Source organism: Myotis nattereri (assembly GCF_964212035.1).
Source record: "Myotis nattereri genome assembly, chromosome: 2".
In the NCBI taxonomy this organism is placed as follows: domain Eukaryota; kingdom Metazoa; phylum Chordata; class Mammalia; order Chiroptera; family Vespertilionidae; genus Myotis; species Myotis nattereri.
In genome coordinates, this window is record NC_138076.1 from 81,876,220 (window position 1) to 81,896,892 (window position 20,673).

Below are 20,673 nucleotides of genomic sequence, written 5' to 3' on the forward strand. Positions count from 1 at the left end.
CCCTGGAAGTACTTCCAAGGCAGAAATTAACTAACCTAAATTGTTGCTTTTCAGCAGAGAAAATAACTAATCATCCTGACCATACTAAAATATACCAAATCAACTAGAACCACACTAAATGCCTTAAAAGAGCCCAATAATTTTCATGACTATAAACTCCTATACTGCCCTGGCTGGTGTGGCTCGGTTGAGTGTCATCCCATGTACGCCATGGATTTAATTCCCATTCAGGGCAATGTTCGGGGTTGCAGGCTCAATCCCTGGTAGGGGGCATGCAGAAAGCAGCTGATCAATGTTTCTCTCTCTCTTCCCCTCCATCCCACCTTACCCCCTCCCTCCCTCTCTCAAATCTCTATAAATCAATAAAAACAATTTAAAAAAAAAACACAACTTCTACACTTTTTTCACCAATGTTATTTCAGTTACAAAATGAACAAGTATTTAAATTGTATTGCTTAATATTTAACTGAGAGAAAGATCATTCTGATCTTTATCCTGTCTCAAATATGCAAGGCCATAATGTAATTAAGTAAAAACATGAAAGATAAAAACTTTGGACTTACCACCATTGATTGTGACTCTATTAAAAAACATAAAAAAGAAACATTTTCAGATAACTGCATTTATAGGTAAAGTTATGTACATGATTTCTATGGCACACACATACTGATTAAGAAAACCAATTCTCCATACATTCTAAATTTTAAAAAGTGGTTTAATTTTGCATCCTGGTTTAATTTTAACTCCTTAGTAATTGCGTACCAGTGATACCACTGCAACACAAATTCATCCACACCTCCTTTCAACATAGCAAACTCAGAATTCCTTTGGAAGAATTCCAGTCAAGATGGCAGTGTAGGTAAAGGCAGTACTCACCTACTCCCACAACCACATCAAAATTACAACTACAGAACAACCATCATTCAGAACCGCCTGAAATCTGGCTGAATGAAAATCCTACACCTGGGGAATTAAAGAAGCAGCTACATCAAGACTGGCAGGAGGAGTAGACATGGCAAATGGGTTGGTCCCACAACTACATGCAGCAGATAAAAATTGGGAGGGATATCTCAGTTGCAGAGGTCCCCTCTGAGGAGCAAAGAGTCCCAGCCCCACACCAGGACAACCAGCCCAGAGTTCCAGTGCTAGGAAGAGAAGTTCTCATAAGTTCTGGCTGAAAAAAACTGGCAGGAATTGATACTTGAGGGAGATGAGGGCTGCTGGAGCACCAGGCAGTTCCTCTTAAAAGGCCTGTGCACAATTACTGGAATTCACTCCCTCTAAGCTCCAGGGCAGCAACCTGAAAGGCCTCACAGCACCAGAGACTTACGGGAAGGAACTGAATTGCCTGGCAAGATGGGGGGAGGGGGGCTTCTTTTTCCCAGACTGAACTGTTGGCAGAAGCCATTATTCCTTTGATGAGCCCTTCCCTCACAGATCTGGCAAGCAGGGACCACATCTCAGACTCTATCAACCTGGTTCTCACTGTTTGTCCCCCACTGATAATTCTCTGAGGCCCTGCCCACTCAACTTTCTGGACCACCCAAGCTGTTTCCATTGACTTTTCCATATGAATGACCTGTCTTGGCTCATGTTTCAGATTCTAAAATCTCTCAAACAAGCAGTATCTTACCTCAGTGAACCCCATACCTCTCGCTAAGTGATGCCAGGCTCAGAACTAGCAGTAGCCAGCTTAACCTCACCTGGGTACCTTCAAACCCAGCACAAGTAGCAATATCTGGGTATCACTTTGTAGCTCACACCAGGTGACCCCAAGCAGAACACAGGTGGTAGTTAACCTTAGCCTGCACCTCCTGGAGGCCCCAGAGCCACATTGCAGCACAATCACCCAACCACCTCCAGAAGCAAAACACCCAAGGGAGAGTTTGTGCAGGCACCAGAGACCCACTGAATTAAGTCCTGTGGGGTGGGCACCTGCACAGCTGATCCTCCACCGTGATCGAGGTTGCTGCCAGGCCTAGCAGCTGATTGGCCTGGGGGTAAATCCCTCCCATTGATGTGTCAACAGCAATTAGACTCAACTGCAAGAGGAAGGTGTACTGTGCCCACATGGTGGGTGCACCTGAGTGCCCAACTTGGGTGATCAGGGAGGCTATGCCACTGGACTCTACAGAAAACCTACTATGTTAGCCCGCTCTACCAAGCTGGAGAGATGCAGCAGCTCTATCTAATACATAGAAACAAACACAGGGAGGCTGCCAAAATGAGACAAAGAAACATATCCTAAATGAAAAAAAAGATCAGAACGCCAGAAAAAGAACTAAACAAAATGGAGACAAGCAATCTACTAAATGCAGAATCCAAACACTCTTTATAAGGATGCTCAATGAACTTAGGGGAAGAGGAGATGAATTTAGTGAGAGCTTCAACAAACAGATAGGAAACATAAAAATGGAGATAGAAAATATAAAAAAAAAACAACTGTAAGAAATAAAAAATACATTAACTGAAATGAAAAATATATTACAGAAAATCAACAGTGGAGTAGATCAAGCTGAGGACCATATCAGATTTGGAAAATAAGAAAGCAAAAAATAATCAGAACAGCAAAAGGAAAAAAGTATTTTAAAAAATGAAGATACTGTAAGGAGTCTCTGGGACGGCTTCAAGCATAACAATGCTCACATCATAGAGGCACCAAATGGAGAAGAGACACCAAGAAATTGAAAACCTATCTGAAAAAATAATGACAGAAAATGTTGCTAACTTGGTGAAGGAAACAGACATACAAGTCCAGAAAGGACAGAGAGTCCCAAACAAGATGAACCCAAAGACACAAAATTAGAATGCAAAATGTTAAAGACAAACAGAAAATCTTAAAAGCAGCAAGAGAAAAGCAGTTAGTTAACTACGGGGGAGCTCCCATAAGACTGTTAGCTAATTTCTCAACAGAAACATTGCAGGCCAGGAGGGATTGGAAAGAAACATTCAAAGTGATGAAAAGCAGGGACCTACAACCAAGATTACTCTACCCAGTAAACCTATCATTAGAATCTATGGGCAGATAAAGAGATTCCCAGACAAGAAAAAGCTAAACCAGTATTACACGAAATGTTAAAGGGTCTTCTTTAAGAAGAAGAAAAAAGGATAAAAATATGTACAATAAGATGGCAATTAATCAACAATCATCTATCAACAATTTAAAAAACAAAATAAACAAGCAGAACAGAAACAGATTCATAAATATAGAGAACATTTTGATGGTTGCCAGATTAGAGGGTTAGGAGGCACTGGGCAGATGGGTGAAAAAGGTGAATAGATTAAGAAGTACAAATTAGTTGTTACAGAATAGTCATAGGGATATAAAGTATAGACTAGAGAATGTAATCAATAATACTCTAATAACTATGCACAGTGTCAGATGGATGCAAGATTTATTGGGATAATCATCTAGTAAGTTATATACCGAGGTGTACAACTAAAACTAATATAATAATGTATGTCTACTATAATTGAAAAATTTTTTAACGATTAAAAAAAAAAGCTTTAGCAAAAACCAGCTTCTCAGACGCTCCTTGGGAGAGTAGGAGTCAAATGACCTGGGCATTGTCAGGGACATACTGAAGGGAATGAGGAGAGAACCTCCTCACAAAAACAGGGCCCAAGTTGTGTGGGTGCATGACAGTCCCCAGGAGGATGCAACCCATCACCAAAGAGAGAAGGGTCTAGCACTTTACAGGTTATGCCTATTTTTTAAGTTGAATACTGGGGTAGGTCAGGCAGTCACTGGAACCTGAACCTTGAAAACATTATGCTAAGTGTAAGGAGCCAGTCACAAAAACCCATATACTGTATGATTCCATTTATATGAAACTAGAGGCCCGGTGCACGAAATTCAGGGGTCCCTAGGCCTGCCTGGTGGTCAGTGCCAATCGGGGCCTTCTGGCTGCTGGCCAGGGCCCCCTTCTCTAGCTGCCAGCTGCTGGCCAGGGTCTTCCTTCATTCTGTGCCATCCCCTGGTGGTCAGCGCACATCATAGCAAGCAGTCAAACTCCCAGTCGAACTCCCAAGGGGACACTTGGTATATTAGCCATATATATATATATGAATGGATGATGTATATGTCCAGAATTGGCAAATCCATAGAGACAGAAAGTAAATTAGTGCTTTCTTAAGGCTGGGGAGCAATAGGGTTAGGAGGCAATGGAGAAGAAAGAGTGCTAAAGGTTAGGGGTTTCTTTAGAGCAGTGGTTCTCAACCTTCCTAATGCCGCAACCCTTTAATACAGTTCCTCATGTTGTGGTGATCCCCAACCATAAAATTATTTTCGTTGCTACTTCATAACTATAATTTTGCTACTGTTATGAATCGTGCTGTAAATATCTGATATGCAGGATGTATTTTCATTGTTACAAATTGAGCATAATTAAAGCATAGTGATTAAGCACAAAAACAATATGTAATTATATATGTGTTTTCCGATGGTCTTAGGCGACCCTTGTGAAAGGGTCATTCGACCCCCAAAGGGGTCGCGACCCACAGGTTGAGAACCGCTGCTTTAGAGGGTGATGAAAGTTCTAAAATTGATTCTGGTGATGGTTGCACAATTTTTTTTGATGGTTGAACAATTCCGTGAATATACTACAAATAATTTAATTTTACACTTTAAATGGGTAAGTTTTATAGAATATGAATTCTATTTCAATAAAGCTGTTATAAATTTTTTTTAAAGAATACCTTTAGAAGTTCCTATCTAAGGGAACATGCATTATTTACAAGTTCTAAAGTAAAAAACAAATTTGATTAAATAAAAAATGTTGACCATTTACTTCTCTTCAAACTGAAAGACCATGAGAAACCTACATACTTACCATTCTGAGCTTCTTGACACCTTTTAATCCAGACAATAAAATCAGTATCCGCACCTAGAAAGAGCAAACTGACTGTAAAATCACTCATCTGCAAAACTAACATATTATTCAAGAAATACTTATTGCCCAAACCAGTTTGGCTCAGTGGGCAGAGCGTCGGCCTGCAGACTGAAGGGTCCCAGATTTGATTCCGGTCAAGGGCATGTACCTCGGGTGCGGGCACATCCCCAATAGGAGGTGTGCAGGAGGCGGCTGATCGATGTTTTTCACCCATCGATGTTTCTAACTCTCTATCGCTTTCCCTTCCTCTTTGTAAAAAATCAATAAAATATATTATAAAAAAAAAGAAAAAGAAATACTTATTGACTACCTACTATGTTCCAAACAGTGCTCTAGGCCCTGAGGATTCAGCAGTGAATTAGAGAGACAAAAATACCTATCCTAACAGAGCTTGCAGCAATCCTAATGTTATAGCTATAAATATACCAACAGGCTTAATATTTAGCTGTTTATCCTGAAGAATTCTAATTATTTTAAATTTAATTTTAACCAGTCAATCTTACCAGTTCCCAGATATAACGTACATTTTCCCTCACCCCTCTCCTCTTAAAGGAGCGTCTTCCTCTCTCACAAAGCGAAATCATATTCCCAACATGTTAGAAAGGGGTGGAGGCTTAATAACCAGCAGCTGGAATGTGGTCTAGAAGCCTCTCTCAACCCGTTTGCTCTCCAATGAAACTACCTACCTAGTCTGTCTATTTTTTCAGTGGCTCTACTCCTTACCATGCCTATCCTACCAACACCAAGAAGCATCTTTATACTTTGTGAAGTTTTTTCATTCCAAGTTCCAAGGCAGCCAAGAACTATCTATAGTTAGTGAACTGTGTATTTACAGATACCAATGTGATCATGTATATAAATTATTCACTTCTGAAGGTTCAGAACAACGACAATCGCTAAGATCACAGAATCTAATAAAATATGTTCGGAAAAATTATTAAAAGTACTCTTAAATAAACATTTACTAATTCAAACTAATTGCAGGCAAGATAATTCTGAAAAATAAGGATTAAAAATTTCTTACAATAAAGTTTTCTAATAATTTCTAATTTCTATAATTTAATTTCTAAGTGGAATGCAACTAACTATATAGGTCTTAATACACACCCACACATTCATTCTAGTGGGGAATAATTACATCAAAATCCTAGATTTAAATAACCTTTTATTCAAAGTAATCAATAAATAAGCCAAACTTCCTACCATATAAAGGGAAGGGGGGGTTAATATTATGAGTCATAAATGTTTATCCTCTCTGATAATAACAGAAGCCTAATACTTTAATTTTTCCTAGAATTTAATTAAGAGACTAATTTGTTTTTAAATTAAATATCCTCAACAGCAATTTTACCAAAGAGAAGACAACTTCTTCTGAGGCCACCTCTGAAATAATTCTAATATAATCAAAGCATAATTTATTCAAAGAAGGAATTTAGGCAGAGAACTTTCAGTTGCTAAAGATAAGAAACAGGGCTTAGAAATCTAGAAGATGAAATGACTCATGTCTCTTTAGGGTTTTCAAACACATATCAAAGCACTAGACTCTAGAATTTGCTGAGTGATTTGCTAATTGAATAGCCAGCCATATTATTCAAGCATCACACTTGGGATAACCAAATTTGAGAATAACTCCTATTGCCTAGATCTCTTCCTTCCTAATTTGTAGGTTCCATTTGCAAAGTCTGGCCTAATGCCGTTTCTCAAGTAGGTACACAACAGAAAAACAAGTATTCAAAGCAGTACAGAATAAATTTTTAAAAATATAATCATACAATACTTTAGAGCAGGGTTTCTCAAGCTCAGCACTACTAATATTTTGGACAAGATATTTCTTTGTTGTGGGGGACTGTCCTGTGCATTGCAGGATATTTAGCAGCATCCCTGGTCCCTACTCATCAGATGTGAGTAGCACATTCCCCATCCACTTGTCATGATAAACAAAAATCTCTCCAGACATTGCCAAATGTTCCCCAGGGAGCAAAATCAAAATCAGGAAGTTAGGAGCCATTGCTTTAGAGAATTGTGATAATGCTCTATCGTAAGATGAAGATAAAATGACAGTACACAATTAAGGTCATGAGTCTACAATTATCTATGAGATTATTTACAATCAGTCTTTTAATATTTAGCAGGGTTTTTTGTTCTTGGCTCTTATTACTTCTATATATGTCCAGATAGCCATACTGCTGTGATAATTTTTATATATAGGTATCCCTTGCTTTTCGAAAATTCACAGTATGCCACTTAGCTTTTACAGAAGAAGATGTCTGTACGCATCTGTGCTTTATCTCTATTTATTTTGTGTATCTGTTGGCAAGATGTATCTTAAGGTATTAGAAAAACCTACGAGAGCTTGTAAGGGTGTTTTTGCACTTAGCATAAAACTGAACATAATTAAGGATGTTGATTGTGATGAACAAAACAAAGACATTTTATGTACATTGAACCTGCCTGCGTCCACCACAGAGAGAGAAAGAAACTTGAAAAGTGCCAAAGTGACTATTGGTTCTGCGAATAACAAAGTAGCTGGCACCCAGTATAGATGAAATGAAGATTATTGCTTGAGTGATGGGTGTACAAAATGTGGTGTTCTGTTATCATATACTTCATGAGAAATCAGTCAAGTCTTTTTAATAAGTGAAACCACACAGCACAAATATTATTTCTACCTTATACAAGCTGTGTATTTATCATATCATTGCTGCTTTTACTATCTATTACTATTATTGTAGGTTGTATGTATTATTTGGTATGTTATTTTTGGGGATTGGGAATACTCAAAATATTCTGCATATATACCAATGATAATTACTTCTTCACTTTACACCATTCTGGCTTATAAAGTTTCATAGGGATGGCTCTACTTTCAAATGGCAGGGAAAACTTGCATTTCTCTCAAAAAGAAGACCTTAGCCCTGGTCAGTGTGGCTCAGTTGGGTGGGCATCGTCCTGTGCACCTAAAGATTGCCAGTTTGATTCCCAGTCAGGACACATGCCCAGCTTTTGGGCTCAAGCCCCGGTGGGGGTGTGCAGGAGGCAGGCTATCATATATTTTGCTCTCACATCTATGTGTGTGTTTTTTTTCCTCTTCCTTCCTCTCACTCTCTAAAAAAAATAAATTTTAAAAAATTATTTTAAAAGACATGAAATACAACACTCTCAAAGCTCCATGTTTCTTCCGTGCCCTGTATCACAATTTACTTAAACTAACACTTCCCTTCTCAATAGAAATCTTTGTTATACGATTTCCTGCATCAGTAATCAGAATAACACTTAAAATAAATAGACTTCTGAACATCAGAACGAATTAAACTTTCACTTGTTGCCGGAAGCCAATTCCAGAATGTCATAATTGCAAGCGTTTCATCAAAAGGTTGATGGAACTTGGGGACTCAACAAGGGCTGAGTCACATATGTTGTCACCTGTTGGGAAAGGCTGATGGCATTTCCCCAAACCTGAAAAGGATGCATCGATTGTTTGCTGCCAGACAACCCAGAGCATCTTAATCTACATGTTATTGCCTCCTACTGGCCAAACACCTGAATAGCTGTAGGCTAACATTTCCTCAAATCTGACAATGGACTCTGTAAATGAAACCTACCCTTTGAAGTACATATCTCTGCCTCGCCTCAGGACAATTTCTGTTAATAAAAAGGATGGGGTTCTGAGACGAAGAGACCTTAGTTTCTTTAGCTAGGCTCCTCTGACCCCCAATGCCTTTCAGAATTATATTTTGTCACTGGACTCTTAAGTTACACACAGCCCCTTTTCCAGATTGCTGAACCCTTTTTAATGCTGGAACAAGAACCCGGCAACTTGTCTATTAGGAAAAAATAGCTTCTAATGGTAAAGTTTATCAGGGATTTAAATACTAAAGAAAGGCCAATTTAATCAATATCTAAGTAAACCCAAATTCTGCAATCAACACAAAATACCACTAAAAGGAAAAATAATGGAATTAGGTTTCCATAATTGAGATCACACTAACAAAATTCAGCTACAGTATTTAAGAAACAAGAGAAATAAATGGATCAACTTATAATTCCAATACTTACTATCTAATTTCTGTCCTTCTGTAAATGTTTCCAGAGCAGCAGCATAGTTTTTTTTATGGTATTCACATATCCTGTATGAACACATTAAAAATAAATGCCACACACATGAGATTATGAAAAATAGCATTCTTTCTTAAATAAATCCTAGTATTGTTTTCTAAAATAATCTATGTAACTTCTAATTCCCATTAATATCCAATTTTAGAATCCATATCAGAAGGAATGTCTTGATTTTAATTGTATACACTTGCTTATTCCAAAACATAGTTATAAAAAGGAATTAAAGAAGTTCCTTAATTAAAGGAAAGTCCCATCAACAGAAGCAAGCTGGGAAATCAACAGTAGCAGTAAAATAATACACAGATAGAGAGTTTTCATAGGACTAAATGTAGCCTCGTGTCCAGCTTGGTTGAAGAATAAATGTTCTCTAGTCAAAGGCAGTAAATTCCAAATAATGAACAGTTTAATCTATACCTTGCAGTTACTTCAATCTTCACTATTTTAAAATATACTACGTATACATCTCCTATCACATACTGCAGTTAATACAATAATAGAAACATAAATTATATTTAAAATTGAATCCTATCTCAGCTATACAATGTATGAATACAGAATTTACTATTTATATAAAGCTTACCACTAATTCATTCAACAATTTAAACACCTATTAATTGTCCAGATCCAACAAAAAGAATAGTTATTGCATACCCTTTTCTCAGCATAGCAGTGGGATTACTTGGATTAAATTCAAGAGATTTCTTTGCATCAGCAACAGCATCTATATATATTTAAAAAAAAATTGTTTTTAGTCAGCTTTTTACAGACCCTAACAAATATTACACATAAAATTTGAATCAGGTTTATGTTTTTAAGTAGGTAAAATGGACACGTGGTTTAAATTAGGAAAAGCTAATTCAAGATATAATCCAATAAATATTACCCTCATATCTTCCTATTAGTCTAGTATTTAACTTACTTTTTAAGCTCTCAGTCAGTGAATAAAGCTGTGTGTTACAAAGCTCACCTAATTTTCTCATTAACATCATTCATGCAATTTGACTCAAGGTATTTAATTTTTCCCTACCCAGACTAATTAAAGTTAAACAAGTAATAAAGAAATACATTCCTTATAAAAATGCAAATAAGAACATTTCATTTAAATACTCTGTAAAACAGTAAATATGATGCTAATCTGTTAGCATATCCAATAACCACAAATAAAATCTGTATAAATTCTCTACCCACTGAAGAAGGGGTATCCATTGAATTTAAATGGGTGTTGCTTAACATAGTTTGTCACATTTCAGCTACTTCACCTTGTATGAAAGACCAATTTAAAAATCCTCAAAGATAATTTCTATTTTACTTGATTCATTGTATCATGGGCAAAATTTATAATTAACACTTAAAGAAGAAACAATATATTTTGTAAGAAAAGTTACCACAGTAATTCCCAAGAAGGATGTGACAATAAGCTCTTTGACAATAATATTGTGCATCATCCGGTTTCTGTTCCAAGGCCTTAGTCAGCTCCTACAAGCACAAACATATTGAGTATAAGTAATCTGTTTTCTAAAAGTCACTGAATTCTACTTAAATACGATTTTTAATCAAATAAACTATTGCCATAAGCTATTTGGAGCAAAGATAACAGAAACAAGCTAGGAGCTTTTCTTTGCAAGAGGATCAATATCTATCCCTCTCTGCCCTCTCCCCAGTAAGCCCACAGTTCCTGGCTTACAGTAGATACTCAATAAATGGTAATTATCACCTCATTTATTCTGAAGAGTTTAGTTGATATACACTGACCATCATAGATTTTTCTCCTTCTAATGCGGAGAAGACTCAAAATCATACAGAATTTGAAATGCCTAGAAAATATGAAGCTGTCCAATAAAATAAAATAAAAAAGAGCCCTGGCCAGGTGATTCATTTGGTTGGAGCAAAGTCAATGTGTGGCTATTGAAATAGTTTAACTAGAATGGAATACGGGTTCCATTCCCAGTCAGGGCACATACCTAGGTTTTGGGTTCAATCCCTGGTCGGAGAGTATACAGTAGGCAATGATCGATGTTTCTCTCACATTGATATTTATTTTCTCTCTCTCCCTTCCTCACTCTCTAAAATCAATAAAAACATATCTTCAGGTGAGGATTAAAAGAAAAAAATACTGAAAGTTTATCTAGAGTTCAGGAAGGTTAAAAGAATCAATAAATACACAATTAAGTTTAGCTGGCTCTCTACTACCCATTATCAATGCAGACAATCCTCCTAAGGTAGTGGTTCTCAACCTTCTGGCCCTTTAAACACAGTTCCTCATGTTGTGACCCAACCATAAAATTATTTTCGTTGCTACTTCATAACTGTAATGTTGCTACTGTTATGAATCGTAATGTAAATATCTGATATGAAGGATGGTCTTAGGTGACCCCTGTGAAAGGGTCGTTTGACCGCCAAAGGGGTCGCAACCCACAGGTTGAAAACCGGTGTCCTAAGAAATTACAGTATTCAGTTGAAAGCCCAGATATAATACCTCACATTACCAAGTGATCAAGAGGTGATAGTAGAGAGATTAAAATTTTTGTCACCTTGAACATTCAGTATACAAGAAGTAGCTGGAAAAATAATAATGGGAAGTATAGTATGATTAGAACAAATGAAGGCAAACAGGAACAATGTGATTTTCTACCCACTACTCACACACCCTAGGAATTTGCTAGTCTTCTTAAAAGTTAAACTATTTCAGAAGACACACACTGACTTTGCTTTAACCTAATAGTGTGATGATTTTCACAAAACAACAAATTCCATACCTGGTAATCATATCCCTAAAGTCAAATATACCTAAACTCCAAACCGTTTTTATCATTTTCACCCTTCCTGCTCTGATCCAAGCAGTAACAAATACCAGATCCTATTACTGGGTCTCTTGTCAAAACTCTCAATGTCTTTCCAGCTGAACCAGAGCAAAAGCCCGAGTCCTTCCAATGACCTAAAAAGCCATTCTTGATATGACTCTGTTATCTCTCTGATGTCATCTCTTACTACTGTTCCACTCAGCTCCTCCAATCTAGCCCAATGGCTCCTTGTTCTTCACACACCAGCAGGACTCTGGTAATTTGCTGCTCCCCTAGAATGTTCTTTCCCCAGATGTGCACATATTCATTCCCTCACTTCCTAGTTAGTGGCAAGACTATGCCAAAGTCGGGATTCAAATCCAGGTCTGTCTGATTCCAAATTGGACTTTAACCATCAAATAGCACTGCCTCTTGGTAATGTTCCTTTACTCCAAGTTTCATGCCATCTGATCTATGTATTATGTTTTCTAATACTTTGAAATTCCTAAGTTAAATAATACCATCATGCACTAAACTTTCAATTTTGAAAACAGCTGATAGCTTCTTACTGACCTACTGCAAACATAACCTGCAAATGTCTCCTCAGCAAAGCAGACATACTATGGGTTCAATAGGCTGTTACAGATTATATCATCAATTCAAAAACTATTTCTAAACACACATAATGTAACAAAGATAGACCAGACATTGCAGGTACAAAGATAAATAGCATTCCTTTTCTTAAAAATAAAGTCAGGTAAAAAATTATGAATTTCAAACCAATTTGCAAACAACCTTTAAAAACACAAACCAGCCTTACTGGTGTTGCTCAATAGTTGAGCGTCAACCTATGAACCAAGAGGTCATGGTTCGATAACTGGTCAGGCTACGTGCCCAGGTTGCAGGCTCAATCCTCAGTAGGGACTGTGCACAAGGCAGCCGATCAATGGTTATCATTGATGTTTTTTTTCTCTCTCTCTCTTTCTCCCTTCCTCTCTCTGAAATAAAATAATACACACACACACACACACACACACACACACACACACAAAACATCCCACAAACCAAATGTTGGCCAAGAAAGACAATTTAGCTTGGCCGGCACTGCTCAGCAGTTGAGTGCCGACCTATGAACCAGGAGGTCGTGGTTCGATTCCCCGTCAGGGCACATGCCCGGGTTGCTGGCTCGATCCCCAGTGTGGGGCATGCAGGAGGCGACCAATCAATGATTCTCTCTCATCATTGATGTTTCTATCTCTTCCCTCTCCCTTCTTCTCTGAAATTAATAAAAAAAATATATATTTTTTAAAAAGGACAATTTATGGTGACTCAGTTAAAGAAACTAAGCAACTGACTTACTGGGCTATCACTAAAAAATGTTACTGAAAAACTACTGAGCATTAATGAACATTATGATACATAAACTTGTAAGTCATGAATAAAGCACAATAATCAATTTATCTTGAATAAGCAATCTATATAAAAGGCTAATATGCTAAGTGTCCCTCCGATTGTCCAAACAGTCGTTATGACAGGCACTGACCACCAGGGGGCAGATGTTCAACACAGGAGCTGCCGAGCTGCAGTGACTTGGCAGTGGCGGTTCTCAGGTGATGCACCCCAAAACCAGAGAAAAGGGTGCCTGATTCCTCATGGGGCCGTGCGATTCCACCTTTAGCCATGGGTTATGTTGTTGCTGGAGCACTGTCAGCCCTGAATCTGGTTTACTGCACACTTGCATTTGCGTTCCACACCCTGTACAACAGCAACTTTGCAGAGTGCCCTCTCATACTCTGGGGGATGTCAGAGAGCTGGTTTCGGCCCTATCCCCGCAGGCCAGGCTGAGGGACCCCACCGCTGGAGAGACCTCACTTACTCTGCAGATGCCCTCGAGCCACAGCACCACCCCAGGTGCAGCCGGCTAGGGAGGGACCACGGGAGGTTGGCTCCAGGGCATGTCCAGCCCTGTCTCGCCCAGTCCCACCCCACCGGCCATTTTCTAATTAATTTCCTTTCAACGTGCACAAATCCGTGCACCAGGTCACTAGCATATACAATAAAACAAGAAAAAGTGAAGATAAAATAATGAGTTGTGGCTATATTAGCTACATCTGACTAGTAGCATGTTTCCAGAATTCTACTGTTTCTGTCACAACAGCTTGCTGGCTACTAGAGTACAAAGGGACTCTCTGTACCCTCTTGCAATCCGGGACCCCTCGGTGGATGTCGGACTGCCGGTTTCAGCCCAATCCCCGCAGGCCAGGCCGAGGGACCCCACCAGTGCATTAATCTGTGCACCAGGCCTCTAGTATGCATATAAGACCTTTGGTTAATCTCTTCCCGCCCTCCCCCTTCTCCCATTCCCCAGGAGATTCATCAGTCTGTTCCATGTTTCCATGCCTGTGTGTTGAGCGTCTGCCCCCTGGTAGTGAGTGTACTTCCACAGGAGAAGCACCACTCAGCCTGAAGCCGGCTCATGGCTAGCCAGTGCAGTAGCAGTGGTGGGAGCTTCTCCTGCCTCTGCAGCAGCACTAAGGATATCTGACTGACAGCTTAGGCCCACTCCCTGTGGGCCTAAGCCATTAGTCAGACATCCCCCAAGGGCTTCCAGGCTGCCAGAGGGATGTCTGACTGCCAGCATAGGCCTGATCTACAGGTGGGCATACCCCGAGGGCTCCCAGACTGCAAGAGGGCACAGGCCGGGCTGAGAGACCCCCTCAAATGCACGAATTTTCATGCACTGGGCCTCTAGTGCCCAATATAAGTAGCAACCATCTGCAGATCTCTCTGTAGTTCTTTCCAGGTGGCTGCAGGAAGTGGCTGACGTTGCACCTCCCGGGAGGGCACAAAGTTAGTGCACCCAGTAGACAGCTTCAGATAATACCAGATTACAACTCTACACATCCACAAGTGACACTCTCAAAGGGCAGACTCAGTGAGCACCAAAGCCCCACTGAAGCAAGTCCTGCTCCACTGGGGTATCTCTTGCACAGCTGCTCTTCCACTATAGTCACAGCTGGTACTCACAGCCAATTGGCCTGGAGGTCAATTCCTCTCAATGACGCCAACAGCAATCAAGGATCAACTATAAGACTGTGTACACAGACACACAGGGGCGCAACTAGAGTTCCCAGCTCAGGTGACTGGGGAGGCTGAGCCACTGGGCCCTACGAGACACCTATTACACAAGGCCACTCTACTAATTCCAGGAGACATAGCAGCTCTACCCAGTACTTAGAAACAAACACAGGGAAGCAGTTAAAATGCAGAGACAAAGAAATATGTCACAAATGAAAGAAACTGAAGCAAGCAAACTACTGGATACAGAGTTCAAAACAATGATTATAAGGTTACTCAAGTATCTAATGAGATCTTTAAGGGACTTAGTGAGACTTTCAAAGATGTTAGTGAGAATTTCAATCACATGAAAAAGGACCAGTCAGAAATTAAGCATACACTAACTGAAATAAAGAATTACAGGGATTCAACAGTAGAATAGAGGATTCTGAGAATCAAATCAATGATTTGGAATATAAGAAAGCAAAAAAGACCCAATCAGAAGAGCAAAAAGAAAAAAAAATCCAAAAATATGAAGCTAATTTAAGGAGCCTCTGGAACAACTTTAAGCTTAACAACATTCGCATTATTGGGATGCCAAAAGGAGAAGAGAGAGAGCAAGACATTGAAAACCTGTTTGAAAGAATAATGACAGAAAACTTCCCCTACCTGGTGAAAGAAATAGACTTCCAAGTCCAGGAAGCGCAGAGTCCCAAACAAAAGGATCCCAAAGAGGACCACACCAAGACACATCATAATTACAATGCCATAGAAGGGAGTGGCAAGAAATATTCAAAGTGATGAATAGCAAGGACCTGCAACCAAGACTATTCTACCCAGCAAAGCTATCATTTAGAATTGAAGGTCAGATAAAGAGCTTCACAGAAAATAAAAAGCTAAAAGAATTGATTACCACCAAACCAGTATTACATGAAATATTGAAGGGAGGGGAAGGGGGAGGAGGAAGGGGGGGGGGGAGGAGGAGGAGGAGAAGGAGGAAAAGACAAATATGAACAATAAAATGGCAATAAATACATTGAATCTATAAATCAAAATAAATGAACAAGAAATCTAATGAACAAAATAAACTGGTGACTAAAATAGAATCAGAGACATGGAAACATGGGCCAGACTGATGAATCTCAAAGGGGAGGGGAGGGGAGTAGAGGAGGAAGAAGTAATTAACCAAAGATCTTACATGCATGCATGCATTACCTATGGACACAGACAATAGGTTGGTGAAGGCCTGGGACAGGGCAGGAACCGGGTGGAGGGGGGCAATGGGGGACAAAAGGGGAGCATCTGTAATACTCTCAACAATAAGAGTATTTTTTAATGAAAAAATAAATAAAAAGGACTATTAAAAAATGCAATGTCACCCAATAAATTGAATTTAAAAAATAAAATAAAGTGCTACTTACAGGAAAACAGTTGTTAAGATTAAAAGCAAAAGTAGTCTTGCCCTGACCAGTTTGGTTCAGTGGATAGAGTGTCGGCCTGCAGACAGAGGGGTCCCGGGGTTCGATTCCGGTCAAGGGCATGTACTTGGTTGCGGGCACATCCCTAGTGGGAGGTATGCAGGAGGCAGCTGATCGATGTTTCTCTCTCATCAATGTTTCAAACTCTCTATCCCTCTCCCTTCCTCTCTATAAAAAATCAATATATATATATTTTTTTAAAAAAGCAAAAGTAGTCTTGCTCAGACTGACTGAAAGTTTGAAGGCCTTTAGCTCTGGGTATCCCAATTTGCTTCCATTTTCTCTTTTCTTCCAGCCACAGCTAATCCCCATTCATGGACGATAAACAATATCAACCCTTCTCCCTTCCTAAGCTATGATGGAGAAAAACCACATAACCATGCAGAACTGGTGCCAATGCGTGCTTATGCTAACCAGCTATGCTCTCAACCAAGTTATCCTTAGTCAGCTACTTCAAAGTCAGGTATCAAACCTTTCATTATATCATACACCCCCAATCCTACCATCTCCTCCAAAAGATGACCCTAATGTATTGAAACCAGAGACTTATCACTTCTGAACCATATGCCCTTGAGCAAATTAAATCTCTTGAGCTTCAGCTTCCTTGTTAGAAAATGCAAATATTCACCTCACAGTTGTTGCAAGAATTATGGTAAGAGTAATTTAATTTAGCACATTTGAGTGCCTATCACCTCCCAGGCACTACACTAAGAACACAATGGTAGTAAACAAGATACACAAAATTCCTGCCCCCCCCCTTTTTTTTTGAAAGAGAAAAACATCAATTTGTTGTTCCACTTATTTATGCATTCACTGGTTGATTCTTGAAAGTGCCCTAACGAGGGATCAAACCCAAAACCTTGGCACATTGGGACAATACTCTAACCAAGTGAGTTATCTGGCCAGGGAAAATTTCTTGCTCTCTTGATGCTTACATTAGGGCCCAAATTAAATACAGGATGGTCAGAGAAGACAAGAAATCTAAGGTGATGAGCATTCCACGCAAAACATGAGCTAGGTCACAAGACAGTGAGTATATTTCAGGCAGGAACTGCCAAGTCCAAAGGCTGCTCAACAGAATTAATCATAGCAAATTCAAGTAATGGAAAGAAAGCCAGTGTGGTTAGAACAACAGAGCAAAGAAACTACAATACCTACCTCAGGGGCCTCAACATGTATCTTACATTACCTATCTTCAGAAAAAAACTTTCAAAGGTCCTATTTTGTTCCAATTTAGAGACAGGAATTGTGATCCAGAGTGATAATAGGAACTTTCCTGAGGTTACAAAGTTATTATGAAACCAGGATTTCAACCCAAGCAGTCTCATTCCATGCCCATTGTTATAATAAATTGTGCTACATTTAATACAATGGAATACTACACGGCAATGAAAAAGAACTAGGATTCACACAATATGAATGTATCCCACACATTAGATCCCACACATTGGAATGTATCCCATGTTTAAAGCAAGACAGAGTGCCTATAATCAACTGAGTACCTTGTCTACAATCCTGTTTATGTTAAGTGCAAGAACAAGTAAAACTAATTGATGGTGATGGAAGTCACAACAAGGTTCGTCTTGTGGGAAAGAATTATTGGCTGGGAAGAAGAATGAATTTTGAGGATGAAAGTGTTCTATTATATATGTAGATGTGACATACACATATGTAAAACAACAACTAAATTAGTTGCAGACTTCAAATCTGTGTTATCTACATATGTCATCCTATCTAATAAAAGACAAAAAGGGTAATTGACCATACCTTCGCTACGCTTCCCATTGGCTAATCAGGGCGATATGCAAATTAACTGCCAACCAAGATGGCGGCTGGCAGCTACGCAGCTGAAGTGAGCAGGAGGCTTGCTTGCTCCAGTGATGGAGGAAGCCAAGGTTCCCCGCCTGCCATGGCCCGGCTCTGAGCTCCGAAAGCAACAAAGTTTCAATTATAGAAGCTAAACAAACCCCAGTTACCTGCTTTCAGCAGGCCATGGCCTCAGAGCTGAGAGCAAGCAGGAGCCAGCTCTCAGCTCCAGTGACGGCAACATAGTTTCAATTATAGAAGGTAAATAAAACCAAGAATAAGAAAAAAGTAGAGGGTGGGAGCTTCAGTCACCGGCCAGCCTGAAAATGGCCCTCAGCCCCTCACCCAGACTGGCTAGGCACCCCAGTGGGGACCCCCACCCTGAAGGGTGTGTGACCAGCTGCAAACAGCCATCATCCCCTCATCCAGGCTGGCCAGGCACCCAAGCGGGACCCCCACCCTGATCCAGGACACCTTTCAGGGCAAACCAGCTGGCCCCCACCTGTGCACCAGGCCTCTATCCTATATAGTAAAAGGGTAATATGCAAACTGACCCTGATAGCAGAAAGACTGGGAATGACTGGTCACTATGACACACACTGACCACCAGGGGGCAGACACTCAATGCAGGAGCTGCCCTCTGGTGGTCAGTATGCTCTCACCTGGGGGAGCTCTGCTCAGCCACAAGCCAGCTGATGGCTGCCAGTACAGCGGTGGTGGTGGGAGCCTCTCCTGCCTCCTCAGCAGCGCTAAGGATGTCCTACTGCAGCTTAGGTCTGCTCCCCACTGGCAAGTGGACATCCCCCGAGGGCTGCCGGGCTGCCAGAGGGATGTCTGATTGCCAGCTTAGGACCAATCCCATGGGGAGCGGGCCTAAGCCAGCAGGTGGTCATCCTCCGAGGGGTCTCAGACTGCAAGAGGGCACAGGCCAGGCTGAGGGACACCCCAGTGCACAAATTTTTGTGCACCGGGCCTCTAGTACTTCAATAAAAAAATAAAAAGTAAAATAAGCCCTAACCGGTTTGGCTCAGTATTTAGAACGTCCGCCTGTGTACTGAAGAATCTCGAGTTCTATTCTGGTCAAGGAGGGTACCTCGGTTGCAGGCTCCATCCCCACCCCCAGTTGGGGTGCATGCAGGAGGCAACTAGTTGATGTGTCTCTCTCACATTGATGTTTCTCTCTCTGTCTCACCCCCTCTCTAAAAAAAAAAAAAAAAAAAAAATCAATGGGAAAAATATCCTCAGGTGAGGATTAACAATAAAAAAAGCAAAACAAATGAGATAAAGACATCAATATCCTTTAAAAGCAACTTTCCAAAGGAGGCTCTGAACCTAAGAGAACGATAACAAATTCTGAAAATAACTATCTAGCTGACATAAGGAATGGTGGAGAGAAATTCTCGTACCTCCTGAACATGATTCTACTACTGACCCCAGAGGCCTCACTGGGAAATATTATAGTACAACTGACTAATCAACCACTTTATCTGAAGGCCTTCATATTCAGAAAATACATATGCTGGTCTAAGAGGCACTAAGGGACTGAGCTCGGGTTTCCTTTCCACTTCATCTCCTGCTGTTTTCACCCCTCTCTAGTCGAATGGGCCTTTTTGCTGCTCCTTGTACAAACCAGCTTCATTCCTACATCAGAATCTCAGCATTGCCTGGAATGCTTACTCCAAAGCTCCCAGCTCATTCCCTAGGTCTCTGCTCAAACCTCACCTCCTCAGAAAGGCTCTACTACCACGTGGCAAATTATTTTCAGAAGTTATAGGTAGGAAAAAGATTCTCTCGCCTCAAACTACTAACCTTAGGTATGTTAGAGTATAACAAGAGAACAGGGTTTCGTTTCTTCTCCTGGTGTTTCAAAGCAAGGAACCCCTGGCTCAATTTTGTGACCCACTGCCTCGTGTATCTTTAGCTTGGGCTCTCTTTATTACTTTGTATTATTTAACTCTTGCCCTTTTACTTTCTCTTATGGCTTTATAGCCATTCACGTCACACAAACACAAAGTGCTTTTTTAAGTCAGTTAAATATATAAATACGACTTAAATCACTAGCAGTCGGCGCCTCGCACACATCAACTCCAAAAAAATATTGTTTTGAGGAATACACAAATGAGTCAATAATGAACAGTGGCAGGGCATATACACTCTGCACATCGCCTGGGACATAAGCATGGCAAGGATGACTGTCAAACGAAAAAAACGAATTAAATATCATCAAGCTTGGATTTCACTTCTTCATCTAGTCAGATGTCATTTTAAAAAAAAAATAAACCCTTCACGGTCAACTAGAGATATCAACTACAGAAACAGACAACGTTTTTCTAAAGACCTGCGAGGGTGAAGAAACGGTCTAGGAATGGGAGGGGCAGGAACAGGGTCTGGGTTAGCGGAGCCACTAGAGAAGCGAGGAAGAGGAGGCTGACTCTGTGCACGAGGCTGAAACACCGCAGAAACAGCACACACGGCCCCAGAAAGGAAGACATGTGCTGGAGGAGGCGGGGTTCGCCGCCATCCCCAGAGGAGAGGAGAGGAGAG

At 40.2% G+C, this 20,673-nt stretch overlaps 1 protein-coding gene across 1 annotated transcript in view; it reads right to left on the reverse strand.

The window, feature by feature from the left end:
• The window catches only part of SUGT1 (SGT1 homolog, MIS12 kinetochore complex assembly cochaperone), a 63,232-nt gene that overhangs the window by 42,272 nt on the left and 287 nt on the right, over positions 1 to 20,673 (reverse strand). Inside the window, exons 3-7 of the mRNA XM_081082538.1 lie at positions 10,394 to 10,484; positions 9,660 to 9,729; positions 8,949 to 9,019; positions 4,833 to 4,886; positions 564 to 580 (exon numbers count right to left, since the gene is read on the reverse strand). Coding sequence (XP_080938664.1) covers positions 564 to 580; positions 4,833 to 4,886; positions 8,949 to 9,019; positions 9,660 to 9,729; positions 10,394 to 10,484 — 303 coding nt within the window. The remainder of the gene's footprint in view (positions 1 to 563; positions 581 to 4,832; positions 4,887 to 8,948; positions 9,020 to 9,659; positions 9,730 to 10,393; positions 10,485 to 20,673) is intronic.